We start from the raw sequence: 14,136 nt of genomic DNA, 5'->3' as shown, positions 1-14,136 counted from the left end.
GGAACAAGTTATACACGGGCGAAGTAGCAATTGGCCAAACACCGCAAATCAAAGTGTATTTGACTTGTTATATAGTAAAGGCTGAGTGGGGTGATGAAAACGAAAGATTGACTGTACAGTTAGCCTGCAAATGGGACTGGCAGGAGGGCTCTAAATGCAAATAAGAATGGAGGGCTCTAAATGCAAATATGAAGAGGGGCAGGTGATGGGCACAAGGTAGACCCAGAGAGAGCTGAAAAGGGGTTAGAGAGGGAGGGATAGAAACAGTAGGACTACAAGTAGAATGGTTAACCACCTAGAGAAGGAGACCTAGAGAATGAGAAAAGCAGGGCAGAGAAAAGCCAGAGCTTACCTCTTATTCCAGCACAAGGCAGGAAAACAGAAAGAGACTTATATGGGGGAAGAGGCTTGCTAATCATCCATGGTTCCAGGCTACTCAGGTTTCTTGAATGGCTTTCAACTGAGCACTTGGGCAGGTTTGGAGAGGGGGACTCAAAGTTGCCTTTTCCTCAAGTCCCTAACAAAAATGTAAAAAAAAGAAATAAAAAGAAATAAAGAAAAGGAAAAGCCTGTATCATTGATGGGGCAATGCTATTGGGCGACAGAGGGAAGGTGGAATTGCTTAGCATGTGCTTTCTCCCAGCCAGGGTTGGTGCAAGTGATTTGTACGCCAGAAACAGAACGATCAAATAAATTAAGATGGGGCACAACCCACAGCAGCTCTTGCACAATTGCTCATTTCAAGGATGTCTCCACAGAGTGGTCAGTCGCTGCTGTTGCTGTTACATGAGACAGCTGCTTCCAGTTTCTTTGTTCTTAAAGGTAAAGGGACCCCTGACCATTAGGTCCAGTCACGGATGACTCTGGGGTTGCGGCGCTCATCTCGAGTTATTGGCCGAGGGAGCCAGTGTATAGCTTCCAGGTCACGTGGCCAGCATGACAAAGCCACTTCTGGCGAACCAGAGCAGCACACGGAAACGCCATTTACCTTCCCGCTGTAGCGGTACCTATTTATCTACTTGCATTTTGATGTGCTTTCTAACTGCTAGGTTGGCAGGAGCTGGGACCGAGCAATGGGAGCTCACCCTGTTGCGGGGATTCGAACCGCCGACCTTCTGATTGGCAAGCCCTAGGCTCTGTGGTTTAACCCACAGTGCCACCCGCGTCCTGCCCTTACCGTAGTCCTGCCCTATTCCTCCAAAACAAAGGACTCAATTCCTACTATTACCTGCTAATGAAAATCCTTTATTCTAGAAGCTACACTACAAGCAGAAAATCCCACTTCTTATCATAAGAAGAATCTTATGCTTTAATATTAATATCTTTTTCATCTTGAAACATTGCACAGGTATAGTTTGGTGTTCTGCTCAAAATGGTGCCAGGCCTCTCCTAGCCCTTCAGCTGTTGCTAGGCTACAGTTTTATTCATCCTTTACCAATAACTGGAGTTGATGTGAGTCCAACAATATATGGGGGACCACCAGTTTCCCACACAGGCCACATGCAAAACATCTTCTACGCAGTTTCATCTGCAAAAATTGGCAGGATGAAGAGAGGAGAGATAGGGCAAATAATGGAAGACCAGGTGGAAAGTGCCATTATCAAATCTTTACATTTAAGAAATGGTCCCAAAAGGTTAAGCCAAAGTCCCTACTACATTTTGAACTCAGCAGAGTTCTTATGAAGGTGAAATCAAGGACGTTTCTTGTTGTGAAACCAAGAAATGTATTGTGGAATAAGCTTTTAATAAACTAGAGTCTATGTAGGAAGTATAACCCTCAGTTACAGGCATATATGCATGATGGTAAGGGGCTCTGCGGAGAGTTAAAAGTAATGAATAAATATGGGGAATCTTTGGCCCTCCAGGCATTGCTGAATAACAATTTCCATTAGCCCCAGCAAGTCTGGCCCGGGAGGTTGGGAGTTGGCAGTTCAGCTGGAGGGTCAAGGGTCAAGGGTTCCTCACACCTGCAGTAAAATGAAATACAAAAAGTATAGAAATTAACCATTCAATTACTGTAGATCTAGGGCCTATTCAAAATAAGCAAGGAGATCCAGGAAACAGGCAATACAACTACAGTGGCAAAGGAAACCATTGTATCTATTCAGAACCAAATGAATGGAGTTGAACATTTTGATAACTAGCAGTTCAGCAGTTTCACCCTTGCGGTCAACACATTTAAATTCCTTTGGCCAAGTATGCTCACCTTATTTTGGAATACAAACTGAGAATTCCATAGCCTAAATTTAATTACTTTTCTCAAAAAGGATGCTTTAGTATTTATTTATTTGAAAAAATATTTTTATTGAACAAATTTAATAAAACACATTATCAATCAATATAACCAATTACATCCCCCCCTTTTTATGACTTCCTCTCCATCCCTCCCTCCCTCTCCCACCCTCCAGAGACGTTCCTCAGCTCCCCCCCCCCATTTATTTACATGTTATTCTCTGTATGTTATAAAATTGTACAGATCATTGCCCTATCTGCCCTATGTTCTACTAATAAATTGTGGGTGTTTATTCAAAACCAAGGATGCTTTAGTATTTAGAACATACTGGGAATCCTGGATTATAATTACTTTTTTAAAGTTACATGCCTTTATTAAAGCTGGTTTAGTAATGTCTCTGAATGTTTCCTTCATTCTTTTCACCTGTGCATTATAAGGTTGCTCACTTTTCTATGAGTAAACTCCATGAAAGTCAATGGGACTTACTTCTGAGTAAACAGGCATAAGATTGTATTGTAAAGCAAGTTTACTCAGAAGTCTGTGAGTTTGGAACTGCAGCTTTCAGTTGGGGGAGAAAGTGCCTCAACTTTCTTAATTGTTTCAGATGCCTTGGGGGTTAATATTTACACACCCCAATGTGTAAAACATAAATTTGTGGTTTGTCTACCATCTATCTGGCTGGATCATTTGGATTTTAAACCACCTGGCCACACTGAGTTAGATGGGACAGACACAAACTTAAACCCAAGTTTTCTAGTAGCTTTGAAGGTTGTTAGGCTGCAACCCTATACATACTTACTTTGAAGTAAGCCCAATTAAAATGATTACATGTACTTCTGTGTAAACATGAGGATGACTTTTACCAAACAGATATTTAAAGAAAATCACCAATAACCGTGCAGCAAAATAGCTGAACACACCATTAACCCATCTCAGCCTCGTTCCTTAGGCAGCCCCACCCACCTTGCTTCTGATTGGTGCTGATAGACCCATTTAATCTTCTCCGCTCCTTCCAAACTGGCAAATGAGAGAAAGAATTAAGAGGAGGAAAGGGTGTTAGCAAGACCTAAGACCTTTTTGGAAAAAGAGGAGAAGCTGTAGGGTTTGGTGAATGAGAAGAAAGGTGCGCTCTTGGACCAAGGGAGTCTCAGGAGTTGCGAGTCTCTGAATTTTTGCGCTCTTCTAGTTGGTTGCTATTTGCAAGTCATGGCATTTGTGGAGACAGTAATATCCTCAGCTGGGTTCAACCACTTGCAGGATGTACAATCTGAACTTATCCAGGTGAGGAGCGGGGGTTTAAGGTGTCCTGTTCGTTGTGCGTTCCCTTTGCCGAGGGTTGGGAATTAAAACGGGGTGGGGTGGGGTGGGGTCGAGGTGTTATCAAGTCTCTGGCTCGGCCCTAGGATGCTTCTTAGCACTGTAAAATATCTGCCCTTAATTGATGTGTTGTATTTGCTTCTTTCCAAACACTTCTGAATTCTGCCTAACTTGTTAAAGGTAAAGGTAAAGGGACCCCTGACCATTAGGTCCAGTCGTGACCGACTCTGGGGTTGCGCGCTCATCTCGCATTATTGGCCGAGGGAGCCGGCGTACAGCTTCCAGGTCATGTGGCCAGCATGACAAAGCCGCTTCTGGCAAACCAGAGCAGCACATGGAAACGCCGTTTACCTTCCCGCTGTAGCGGTTCCTATTTATCTACTTGCATTTTGACGTGCTTTCGAACTGCTAGGTTGGCATCTGTTAGAAGATGGCAAAAGGAAGAGGTTTTCCTCTTTTGGGGTTTTTTTTAAAGTGTGTGTAAAACTTGGTTTTCATGCTTCCAGCAAGGCACTCTTTCTGAAACAGCCATATATGTGTCCTTGCAATATGCGTATGCCTATACATATTCTAGGCTTCTAGGATAGCTTTTAAAGTTGCACATGTATACCTGCTAAATAAAAGCCATTATGTTGTTTAAAAACACAGTCATAGAATCCTGGATCTAGAAGGCACCTTGGAAACAATATGCTCCAATTGGTTGCCCAGTCAAGGGAAAATTACAGCATCCCTGTTAGGTTTCTATCCTACCGCTGCCTGAAGGAGAGCCCAACCATCTCCTGAGGCAATCTGTTCTGCTTTTCTTACTGTTGGGAAGTTTCTGCCTACCTGCAATTTTCACCTATTGGTCTGCTCTGTCTTCTTTGCGATAGCCCTTCAGATATTTTAAAAAAATATGTGATACCAGTTTTCATCTTCTCTGAACAAAACATGCCTGCTACCCTTGTCTCCCCAACTTTCCTTCCTGCCCCAGTTCCTAATCTAAGTTTAGAATGTGAGCTCCTCCAGGCAGGGATCTTCATTTTATAATTTTTTGGGGGGGCGCAATTAGGGTAGAATTGAATTTCCATGTGTTTCTAACTCTGCCAATGTATTTCCCCTTTCACTGTGTAGAATCAGCAGTATAAATGCCTTCTCATGTGAAGAAAGCAGTGTCCTTCAGGAGACTGGTGATATATGTGGGGCTTCCTTTATTTTAAGATTTTAATTTTGTCATTCATGTGAAATGGGCAATACCTTCTTTTCTGCACAGTCTTACTACGTTTTCTCTTTTGCCCCTCCCTTACAAACAGCCTAAATTTTCTTCAAAAATGTGTACCTAGTCAATGCTCCGAAATTATGACTGGGGGGAAACTTGTAATCTATGATGGTTGCTTGTTTTATAAATCACTGCACGCCTGTTTCTTGACTTTTAACTATGGTGGGACCTGGATTTTGAGAGAAACTTGTGCCAGGTAAACTAACAAACTAGAAGGGAAGGGGTATCCTTGGTTCAGATCTCTGACTGAGCCATGAACTTGCCGGGTGTGGTGAAGCAAGCTACAGTTTTGTTTTGGTCTCCACCCCTTCTGCAATCCAAGAATAAAACTACAGTACTAACCTACCTTACACAAGTATGTATGGTGATTCATTTTGGATCCTCCACAGAGGATCACATGATTGCAAGAGGCCTTCCATCCCAGAGGTGTTCATGGGTAGATGGAGGAGGGAGGCTTGTGTTTAGAGGAGAGAGCTATTATAACAGGCAGATGCAAACTCTGGCGCTCCAGGTGTTTTGGAACTACAATTCCCATGATCCCTATCTAATAGGACCAGTGGTCAGGGATGATGGGAATTGTAGTCTCAAAACATCTGGAGGGCCAGAGTTTGCCTATGCCTGTCTTATAACCAAGATTCCAGTGTGCTAGGTCTTTGGCACTTGGCATTGCAAGGACATCTCTCAGTTCTGCTTCCTGATCAAAATTTCTTGTACATCCAGTCATACAACAGCAGTACAATGCTGTGGGATGTGGTCCTGGTAGGGCAGGTGGGTTTGAGAGCACTAGAAGACAGGAGCTGCAAGAAACATTTGCTCCATGGTTTTTCCCCGGGGCTCAAAATATTCTGGTGAACATTTTGGTTGCCTATCTTTGAGCTCCCTGTAGAGATAGCTAGGGTCCTGCCTATCCCTGATGCAGAATTGTAGCTTGTGCGGGAGGCCTGATAAGAAGCCCATTATCTTTGCCCTGATGGCAGGCACCAGGCCATGCCGTCCTGGAGTCTGGAACGCATTACAGTATAAGCTTTTGTAAGTTGCTTCCGAGTTTAAAGCAAAGAAACTGAAGGGAACGGTTGCAAGCTTTGTTCAGCAGAAGCCAGTTGCGGCACCAGGGCCTAACCTTTTTGTACTGTTTGCTTACATTACAGTGGTGGAAACAGGAGGATTCTTTAAGTCATTCATCTCTGGGGCTCTTGGATGTGCCCCAGCCTGAGGGAGTTCAGCAGATCAAGCAAGAATATGAAGCCTACTGGGATGTTGACTTCCTCATGAGAAACTTCTCTGCCTCGGAGCCAGCCGCTGCTAGTGCTACTTGGGTTGGCCAAGAGGAGCAGCCTGCAGTGTCCACTGCCTGCCTTCCAGTAACCACTGAGGAGGGAACGAGAGGCAGGCTACCCAGAACCAACAGAGGGGTGCCCGATGCTCCTTGGGCACCAGGTTTTGACACCAAACTCCAAGCAGGAGATAGCTCTGTGAACTATGTTCCTCCTGGCCTTCACGGATATGCCCAGAATGTGATGGATCCAAATAAGAGCCTAGCATTGTCCAGTGATCATCCGCAGCAGTTCCTTGCCCAGGGAGATTCTGGGGCTTTTGCTCCCACAGGACAGCACCACGGAGAGCCAAGACAGAGAGTTCATGGGCAGTACTACCAACTGACCTATGTACACCCAGGTCCCTCTTTGCAGAGCAAACATGGATCTCACAGTCAGCTTCCACCGGCGCAATCCCAGCTGCCGCACTGCAGTATGCTGAGCAGCTGTTTCCCTACCTACCCTGGCCACTACCAAACCACATTCCAGCTTTACCAGGCAGATCCAGCTGTGTCTACATCATCCCTTTACAGCATCGTGACGCCTCCCTTGCCTGCCAAGGAAGCCACAGGCAAGCCTAAGAAAGGACACAAGTCTTCATCCCGCAAGCAGCCTGCCAGCCACATCTGCAATTATCCCAAGTGTGGGAAAACTTACACCAAGAGCTCCCATCTCAAGGCCCATCTTCGCACTCACACAGGTAAAAAAGAAGAAGAGCCGCTCAAAGGGACACTACGTTCTTCCCTGGGCTGGGAGTGGATTCCTTAGTGATGCTGTCATCGTCCTGAAAGTTGAACACTACTTAATCATACTCCAGCTTTCCACTGGAAATTCCCATCACGGGGAATGCTTTCCATTCTGGTTCTCCCCCCCCCTCCCAGCATCAAACTATGGGGTGTTTCACTACAGTGACCCAGACCCATGCCAAGGCTGGAGGGGGAAACTGCTGTTGATTTGGAGTCGGGGGGGGGGTGATCCTGGATCCATCTTTGTCATGAAAGGCCCTGATGACCTCAGTGGCTAGGAGAGCCTTTTTGTTAGCGTTGGCTGGTAAGATAGCTATGGCTGTTTCTGGCCTGGGGTGGCTTGACCAGTGCCACCCATGTGCTGATAACCTCCAGGCTGGATAGCTGCAATGTACCCAATAGGTGGGGCCTTCCTTGAGAAGCCCCAGGTTCCCTCCCATTAAATATTAGATGGGCTCTGTCTCTCTTCCGTTTTGGGCACCTGGTGAAGCCCAGCCTCTCCCAACAAGCCTTTTACGTAGATATTTTCCCCTGTCTGCATCTGTATTGGAACACATGGGTTTTTTTTAAACATACCGGTAGATTTTTAAACTTGTCTTATCATTTGTATGTTTGTTGCCCTTGGCACCCTTGGGAGAAAGGGTGGGATAGAAATGTAACAAGCAGTAAGTATAGAAATAAGTAAGTGTGAGTATAATCCTCTTTTTGGCTCGGAAGAAGCGCAAGGTTGCAGTGATTGTTGCTGGTTTTTTGCAGGTGAGAAGCCATACGCATGCCAGTACGAAGGGTGTGCTTGGAAATTTGCCCGCTCCGATGAGCTGACTCGCCATTATCGCAAGCACACTGGGCAACGCCCTTTCACGTGTCCAGTCTGCGAGCGCGCTTTCTCCCGTTCGGATCACCTCTCTCTCCACGTGAAGAAACACGGGTAGCTGATGCACAAACCCTGGACTGCAGTGGGCATTCTGGGCCAACAGGAGGTCTTGAAGAAGAGGGTGGTATGGGTGGGTCGCTGGGTAACTGCAGGTGTAAGCCTTTCTCTCCTTGTAGCCCCTTGTCCTTTGCAAGTGCTGTGTTCTGCATCTGTGGTAGGGAACTAATTAGGCCTGGCAGGGGTCCTAATCTGGCCAGCCAGGCCACTTCCCCCCAAACTATGTTCATCTCAATGGAGTGGCAATTAAAGACATGGCTGGGATTGGCTGCACTAGGGAGTTCTGGGGCAGCTTCTCTCTGTGCTGATCAGACTGGCGGAGTAACATTCTGCCTCCAACTGGGTCAAGTTTGCCACTGTCCTATATGTACTGATTTCTATGAAATAAAGCCCAAGCCATTGCAGAACGATAGGGGTAACAACTCATCTACGTATCTCAAAGGTGAGGAATCTGTTGCCCTTCAGATGTTGTTTGGCTAAAGTTCCCATCATACCACTGCTTGTTCCGGTTTACCCTTGGGTCCCAAGGGTAATGGCTCATGGGAAATAGAATCTTCTCCCTGCATTTTGCTTTTCTTACCCAGTCGTCTTCCATGCAGACCACTGTCTTCAGTCCCCCCCAAAATGTTCTTGTAGCTCCGGCTTGCTTATACATGTTGAGTTGGCGCCCAAGGGATGTGGGCACCCTGAGGCAACTGCCTCCTGTGGGAAAGTGGAGTAATAATAGTACCCTCTAGGGTCAAAGCCCACAGCTTTCTTTATTAAAATTAATTGACTGAAAAAATGCTGTCTCGTGTATTTCATTTGTGCTGAAGACTGAAAGTGTTCATTCTACAGTTTGCTGGATCAGATACTGGGCAATAGAGCTCAGGGTTTTACCCTCTAGAACAGGCACCCCCAAACTGCGGCCCACCAGATGTTTTGGCCTACAACTCCCATGATCCCTAGCTAGCAGGACCAGTGGTCAAGGAAGATGGGAATTGTAGTCCAAAACATCTGGAGGGCCGAAGTTTGGGGATGCCTGCTCTAGAAGACAAATAATTTCTGGTGTCCTCTCACCTTTTTAGCAGTGAAAATGGTAAGGCCAGGAATAACTTGGCCCCTCCAGAAGGATCCCACATTGGTACGTTTCACCACTGCATATATTAAAATAGGCAGTGCTTTTGTGGGGGGGGGAATACAGAATCTAAAATTTGGCCTCATTGAGGGGCAGTCTTTCAATTTGAGTAGGAAAATGAGAGTACCCCTAAACATTTTTTTAAAGAAAAAAAGCACTGAAAATAAGGGCATGTAGGCATATAACAATTTATTCTTACACTATGCCTTCTTCCTGTTCACTACCAATTTGCTTGGTAAAAACCTGTCCTGGACTGATTAAAAAAGTAAAAAGGTACTTTGTCTTAAACTTATGGTCACATTTTGTTGTTTAGTCGTGTCCGACTCCTTGTGACACCATGGACCAGAGCATGCCAGGCATTCCTGTCTTCCACTGCCTCCTGCAGTTTGGTCAGACTCTTGTTTGTGGCTTCAAAAACACTGTCCAACTATCTCGTCCTCTGTCCCCTTCTCCTTGTGCCTTCAATCTTTCCCAACATTAGGGTCTTTTCCAGGGAGTCTTCTCTTCTCATGAGGCGCCCAAAGTATTGGAGCCTCAGCTTCACGATCTGTCCTTCCAGTGAGCACTCAGGGCTGATTTCCTTCAGAATGGATAGGTTTGATCATCTTGCAGTCCATGGGACTCTCAAGAGTCTCCTCCAGCACCACAATTCAAAAGCATCAATTCTTCGGTGATCAGCCTTCTTTATGGTCCAACTCTCACATTAGAGGGTAATTTAACTGATTATATGAACCTTCCTGAATGTGCATAGCCTCAGATTTTACACGCCAGTAGATTAAGATTTGTGTATATGTTGAATCTATGCCACGCACCTCACCCCAGCCTGAATTCCTAGACCAGGGGTCCCCAAACTAAGGCCCGGGGGCCAGATGCGGCTCAATCGCCTTCTCAATCTGGCCCGCGGACAGTCCAGGAATCAGCATGTTTTTACATGAGTAGAATGTGTCCTTTTATTTAAAATGCATCTCTGGGTTAATAATAATAATAATAATAATAATTTATTATTTATACCCCGCCCATCTGGCCGGGTTCCCCCAGCCACTCTGGGCGGCTTCCAAAAAAACAGAAATTCTAAAATACAGAAATCCATCAAACATTAAAAGCTTCCCTAAACAGGGCTGCCTTGAGATGCCTTCTAAAGGTCTGGTAATTGTTCTCTTTGACCTCTAGTGGGAGGGCATTCCACAGGGTGGGTGCCACTACCAAGAAGGCCCTCTGCCTGGTTCCCTGTAACTTGGCTTCTCGTAATGAGGGAACCGCCAGAAGGCCCTCGGAGCTGGACCTCAGTGTCCGGGCAGAACGATGGGGGTGGAGACTCTCCTTCAGGTATACCGGACCGAGGCCGTTTAGGGCTTTAAAGGTCAACACCAACACTTTGAATTGTGCTCGGAAACTTACTGGGAGCGAATGTAGGTCTTATTTGTGGGGCATAGGAATTTGTTCATATTTTTTTCCAAAATATAGTCCGGCCCCCCCAAGGTCTGAGGGACAGTGGACCGGCCCCCTGCTGAAAAAGTTTGCTGACCCACTACACTTGATCTTAGCCAAAAGGCCGAGACACTAACTTGTCCTAGACACTAACTTGTGCAATCGTAATCATGTATACTCAGAAGTGAGGTCCCGTTGAATTCAGTAGGGCTAACTTCTAAATAAATGGTGTTAGGATTACAGCTTTAGGTAGAAGGTACAGAAATCTCTAGAAGGGCAACATAATGCTGGCAATATATTTTAAAGTCCTCAAACTACAAAATGGGACCAGCAATCCAAAAACAGAATCAGTTGAAATTGTGGTTGTGATAGCTGCTGCCGCTTAATAAATCTATTGTCATAAGACGCAGCCAGAAGGCTGCATTGTGGCCTTTGCTAAGAGGTATTGTATGTGGCAATATAGTTGCATTAATCTGGCTCTGGAACAGAATAATTTTGAGAAGGGTGAGTGACAAAAGACCCTCTTTAAGAAACCACAGACATTGATTTACATTGCTAAAATGTGATTTCAGGCATAGTGTATTTTAAGTTTGCTGCGTTTTATTCAGTGGAACAAATGATTGGCCTGATCTAGTGCTATAATGGCCAGGAGAAAAAGAGAACTGGGCTTCTCCTGAATCTTTAATCGTTACTTAGAAGAGAAAATTTCAGGATGTGTTGCTTGCATTGCAAGCTATACCTGTTGAAATTCTCTCTTCTGCACATTAAAGGTGCAGGAGCCCAGGACTGTAGCTAGGGGGTGGTGAGGTGGGCCCCTGCCAGGGGTGCAGGCAAAGGGGGGCACAAAATCGGCTAAAAATACGTCAATAAATATGCCTATAAATAAAAATATGAAGACAGGAGTGCCTGGCATGCTCTGGTCCAGGGGGTCACGAAGAGTCGGACATGACTAAATGACTAAACAACAACAATAAATAAATGAATAAAAATATATTGAAATACCTTCAGTAGCACCTTAAAGACCAAGTTTTTATTTTGGTATGAGCTTTCGTGTGCATGCACACTTCTTCAGATGCACACTTCTTCAATATATTATTGCCTTATAAGAAATGGTTTTTAATAGAGGGTGAATTGAATGGGTGGAGCGGGGGTTGGATAAGAGGTGGAAAGAGCTAATTTGTCCATGGCTAGAGGGTGCAATCTGGACAGTTCTGCCAGGGGCGCAAGATCACCTAGCTATGGCTCTGCAGGAGCCTTGTGTCCCATCCCCCCCCTTTCACCCAATCTAGTGCTAGCATGCACATGGTGCTAAGAGAAAGGCACGCTTGGCAAATCCACACCGTGATCAACTCCCACCCGGAAACCAATGTCCCCACTGTGGAAGGATGTGTGGATCCAGAATTGGCCTCCACAGTCACCTACGGACCCATTGTTAAAACCGTGTTTATGGAAGGCAATCTTACTCGGCTACGAGTGATCGCCAAAGAAGAAGAAGAAGGTTTCTCTGTAGGGGAGCTGTTTCTTTGCAGTCAGCAGGCCCCTGCTGTCTTCCTCAATGAATAGACAGCTGTAATGTTTTAAGTGTAGTAGATATAGGTTGAGTACCCACTTGTGACAATTGTATTTAGGACAGTGAATGTGTGTTTTCAAACTAAATCCATGTTCCTGAAAATGCCGCAACAGTGGATGCTTCCACATGGAAGTTTATCGTGGCCTCTGTTGCATATGCATACAAGTTTTGCACTGGGCCCACATTACAACCAAAAGGCCATCCTATTTGGTTCAGTTTTACTGGTTTTTGCTTTTAAATATCTGATAAATAAATGCTAAAAACCATGTGTGATATTTGTAGGAAATCAGCAATGGGGCACCAGGCCAGAAGAGGAGTGTGACGTTGAGTTGGGGCACTGTATAAGCTTTCCCCCCCAAAAAAGTACCAGCGTTAAGCATGCTTTAAAAATCGTGTGGTTAATGTAACCCTTACTTAGCCCTAAGCGGTCACATCTACAGGTGTATCTCATTATCTCTGAAGCAGGGCTGCGAACCTTGCATAATTCAAATCGCCAGTGCTATAAATTCTTCCTCAGATAACAGCATCCTTTCTGGGGCTGATCGTAGCCACCTGGTTGCCAGGGTTACAGATAATTTGCCTAATAATGCCCCCTGCAATATAAGATAGTTTAGAAACAGTTCTCCTCCCTTCTCGGGTTTAGGCCTAATTGCTTCGTTAACATTAAGGTGTGGTTTCCTTAGTGTTGTCATCAGATCTAAACCCCTCTTGATTCCATCACTGGCTGTGTTCACATTTGACAATGAGCTGTGGCCTGCGTTGTTCACACAGCTCAACTATTCTCTGCTTTGTGTAAAGGCAAAGCAGGAAGCAGGTGTTTTGGATTATAAATCCCTGGCCACTGGCCATGCTCCTTGGGGCTGAAGTTATACCCTCCCAACATTCTGCATGAAAATAGGGACATTCTATGCTTTAGAATGCAATGTCCCTATTTTCATTAGTTGTAGTCCAAAACTTCAGGGGGACAGCAGGTTGGAGAAGGTTGCCACAGCGTTCAAGGTTTGTTTCTTCCTAACGAGTCAGGATTTGGGTTTAAAGGCCCTCAATGGCCTCGGCCCAGTATACCTGAAGGAGTGTCTCCTCCCCCATCGTTCTGCCTGGACACTGAGGTCCAGCGCCAAAGGCCTTCTGGCGGTTCCCTTACTGCGAGAAGCAAAGTTACAGGGAACCAGGCAGAGGGCCTTCTCGGTAGTGGCGCCCACCCTGTGGAATGCCCTCCCATCAGATGTAATAGACATTTAGAAGACATCTGAAGGCAGCCCTGTTCAGGGAAGTTTTTAATGTGTGACATTTTAATGTATTTTAATTTTTTGTTGGAAGCTGCCCAGAGTGGCTGGGGAAACCCGGCCAGATGGGCGGGGTACAAATAATAATAATAATTAATAATAATAATTATAATAATAATTAGGCTGGCTGGCTAGCAGTCCTGGCTTGTTAAGAAGAAACAAACCACAAGCCCAAGTTTTAATGCAACACTATGCTGTCCCCATCTTGGCTTGTTTGTCCATTTGTGTGAAGGGAGAACAGCCGCTGTTTCATATATGCATTGCGATCATGCAGTTCTGCCTGTTGCGTGCCAAGGCACCAAGAGGACCCCCAATAACTCACACTGACACCATAATTTTTGTTAAGGTTTTTGGCATTAGAATTTGGCCACAACTTTTTTTTATTAAAATACAATCAAAATGTGAGTGGTTGCTTAGTCATTGATTTCAATGATCTTTTGTGTACATTCTGGCCTAGTTCTGATAACAGTAAACTTGTGCCTAGGTAGCACCAAACATTGCACTTAGAAAAGCAGTATGTAGGATGTCTGGGAGGGGGCTAGACTAGAACCCTTTTTCCTGATATGGATTTTATTTGTAGAAGGAAGGAGAAGGATCTACCCACACTTGTAGAATGAAGGGGCAGAGATCATGTTTACCATATGAGTGAAAACCAGACTTCTGAGGCAACCAGCTTTCCTGTTTAAGCGGTTGTCTGGCAGTTTAAACATTGTCTCACACCCAATTTATGAAAGCAAACTATATCATAATTAATTCCCCAAACCATAATTTCTATGTAATTTTAACACGCTTTAATTGCATAAAAACCCAAAAGACTAAAGACCTCAGTTAATAAAATGACGGTGGCAGATCAAATGGGAAGGCTGGCTCAGACGCAAAAGGCTGAATCTCTCAAAAGAGGAATAAATTCCACAACTCTGTAAACCACCAATAATGC

The 14,136-nt window shown here is 45.0% G+C and overlaps 1 protein-coding gene across 1 annotated transcript; it reads left to right on the top strand.

Annotated features, from left to right (window-relative positions):
• The first annotated feature begins 3,253 nt into the window (after positions 1 to 3,253).
• On the top strand, positions 3,254 to 8,582 carry KLF1 (KLF transcription factor 1). Its single transcript, XM_035141144.3, has 3 exons — positions 3,254 to 3,514; positions 5,957 to 6,821; positions 7,624 to 8,582. The coding sequence occupies exons 1-3, from the start codon at positions 3,440 to 3,442 to the stop codon at positions 7,797 to 7,799; spliced, it is 1,116 nt and encodes a 371-aa protein (XP_034997035.1). The 5' UTR covers positions 3,254 to 3,439; the 3' UTR covers positions 7,800 to 8,582.
• Positions 8,583 to 14,136: the final 5,554 nt, after the last annotated feature.

Source organism: Zootoca vivipara, chromosome 15 (genome assembly GCF_965207765.1).
Source record: "Zootoca vivipara chromosome 15, rZooViv2.hap1.1, whole genome shotgun sequence".
In the NCBI taxonomy this organism is placed as follows: Eukaryota; Metazoa; Chordata; class Lepidosauria; order Squamata; family Lacertidae; genus Zootoca; species Zootoca vivipara.
The sequence above is the reverse complement of the archived record's forward strand: the minus strand, read 5'-3'. Positions and strand labels throughout refer to the sequence as shown.

Bases quoted from the DNA above. Each gene is read 5' to 3' on its own strand.
- KLF1 (XM_035141144.3), top strand. From the start codon at position 3,440: ATGGCATTTGTGGAGACAGTAATATCCTCAGCTGGGTTCAACCACTTG. The intron at 3,515-5,956 runs GTGAGGAGCGGG...CTTACATTACAG, and splicing joins TACAATCTGAACTTATCCAG to TGGTGGAAACAGGAGGATTC. The intron at 6,822-7,623 runs GTAAAAAAGAAG...GGTTTTTTGCAG, and splicing joins CCATCTTCGCACTCACACAG to GTGAGAAGCCATACGCATGC.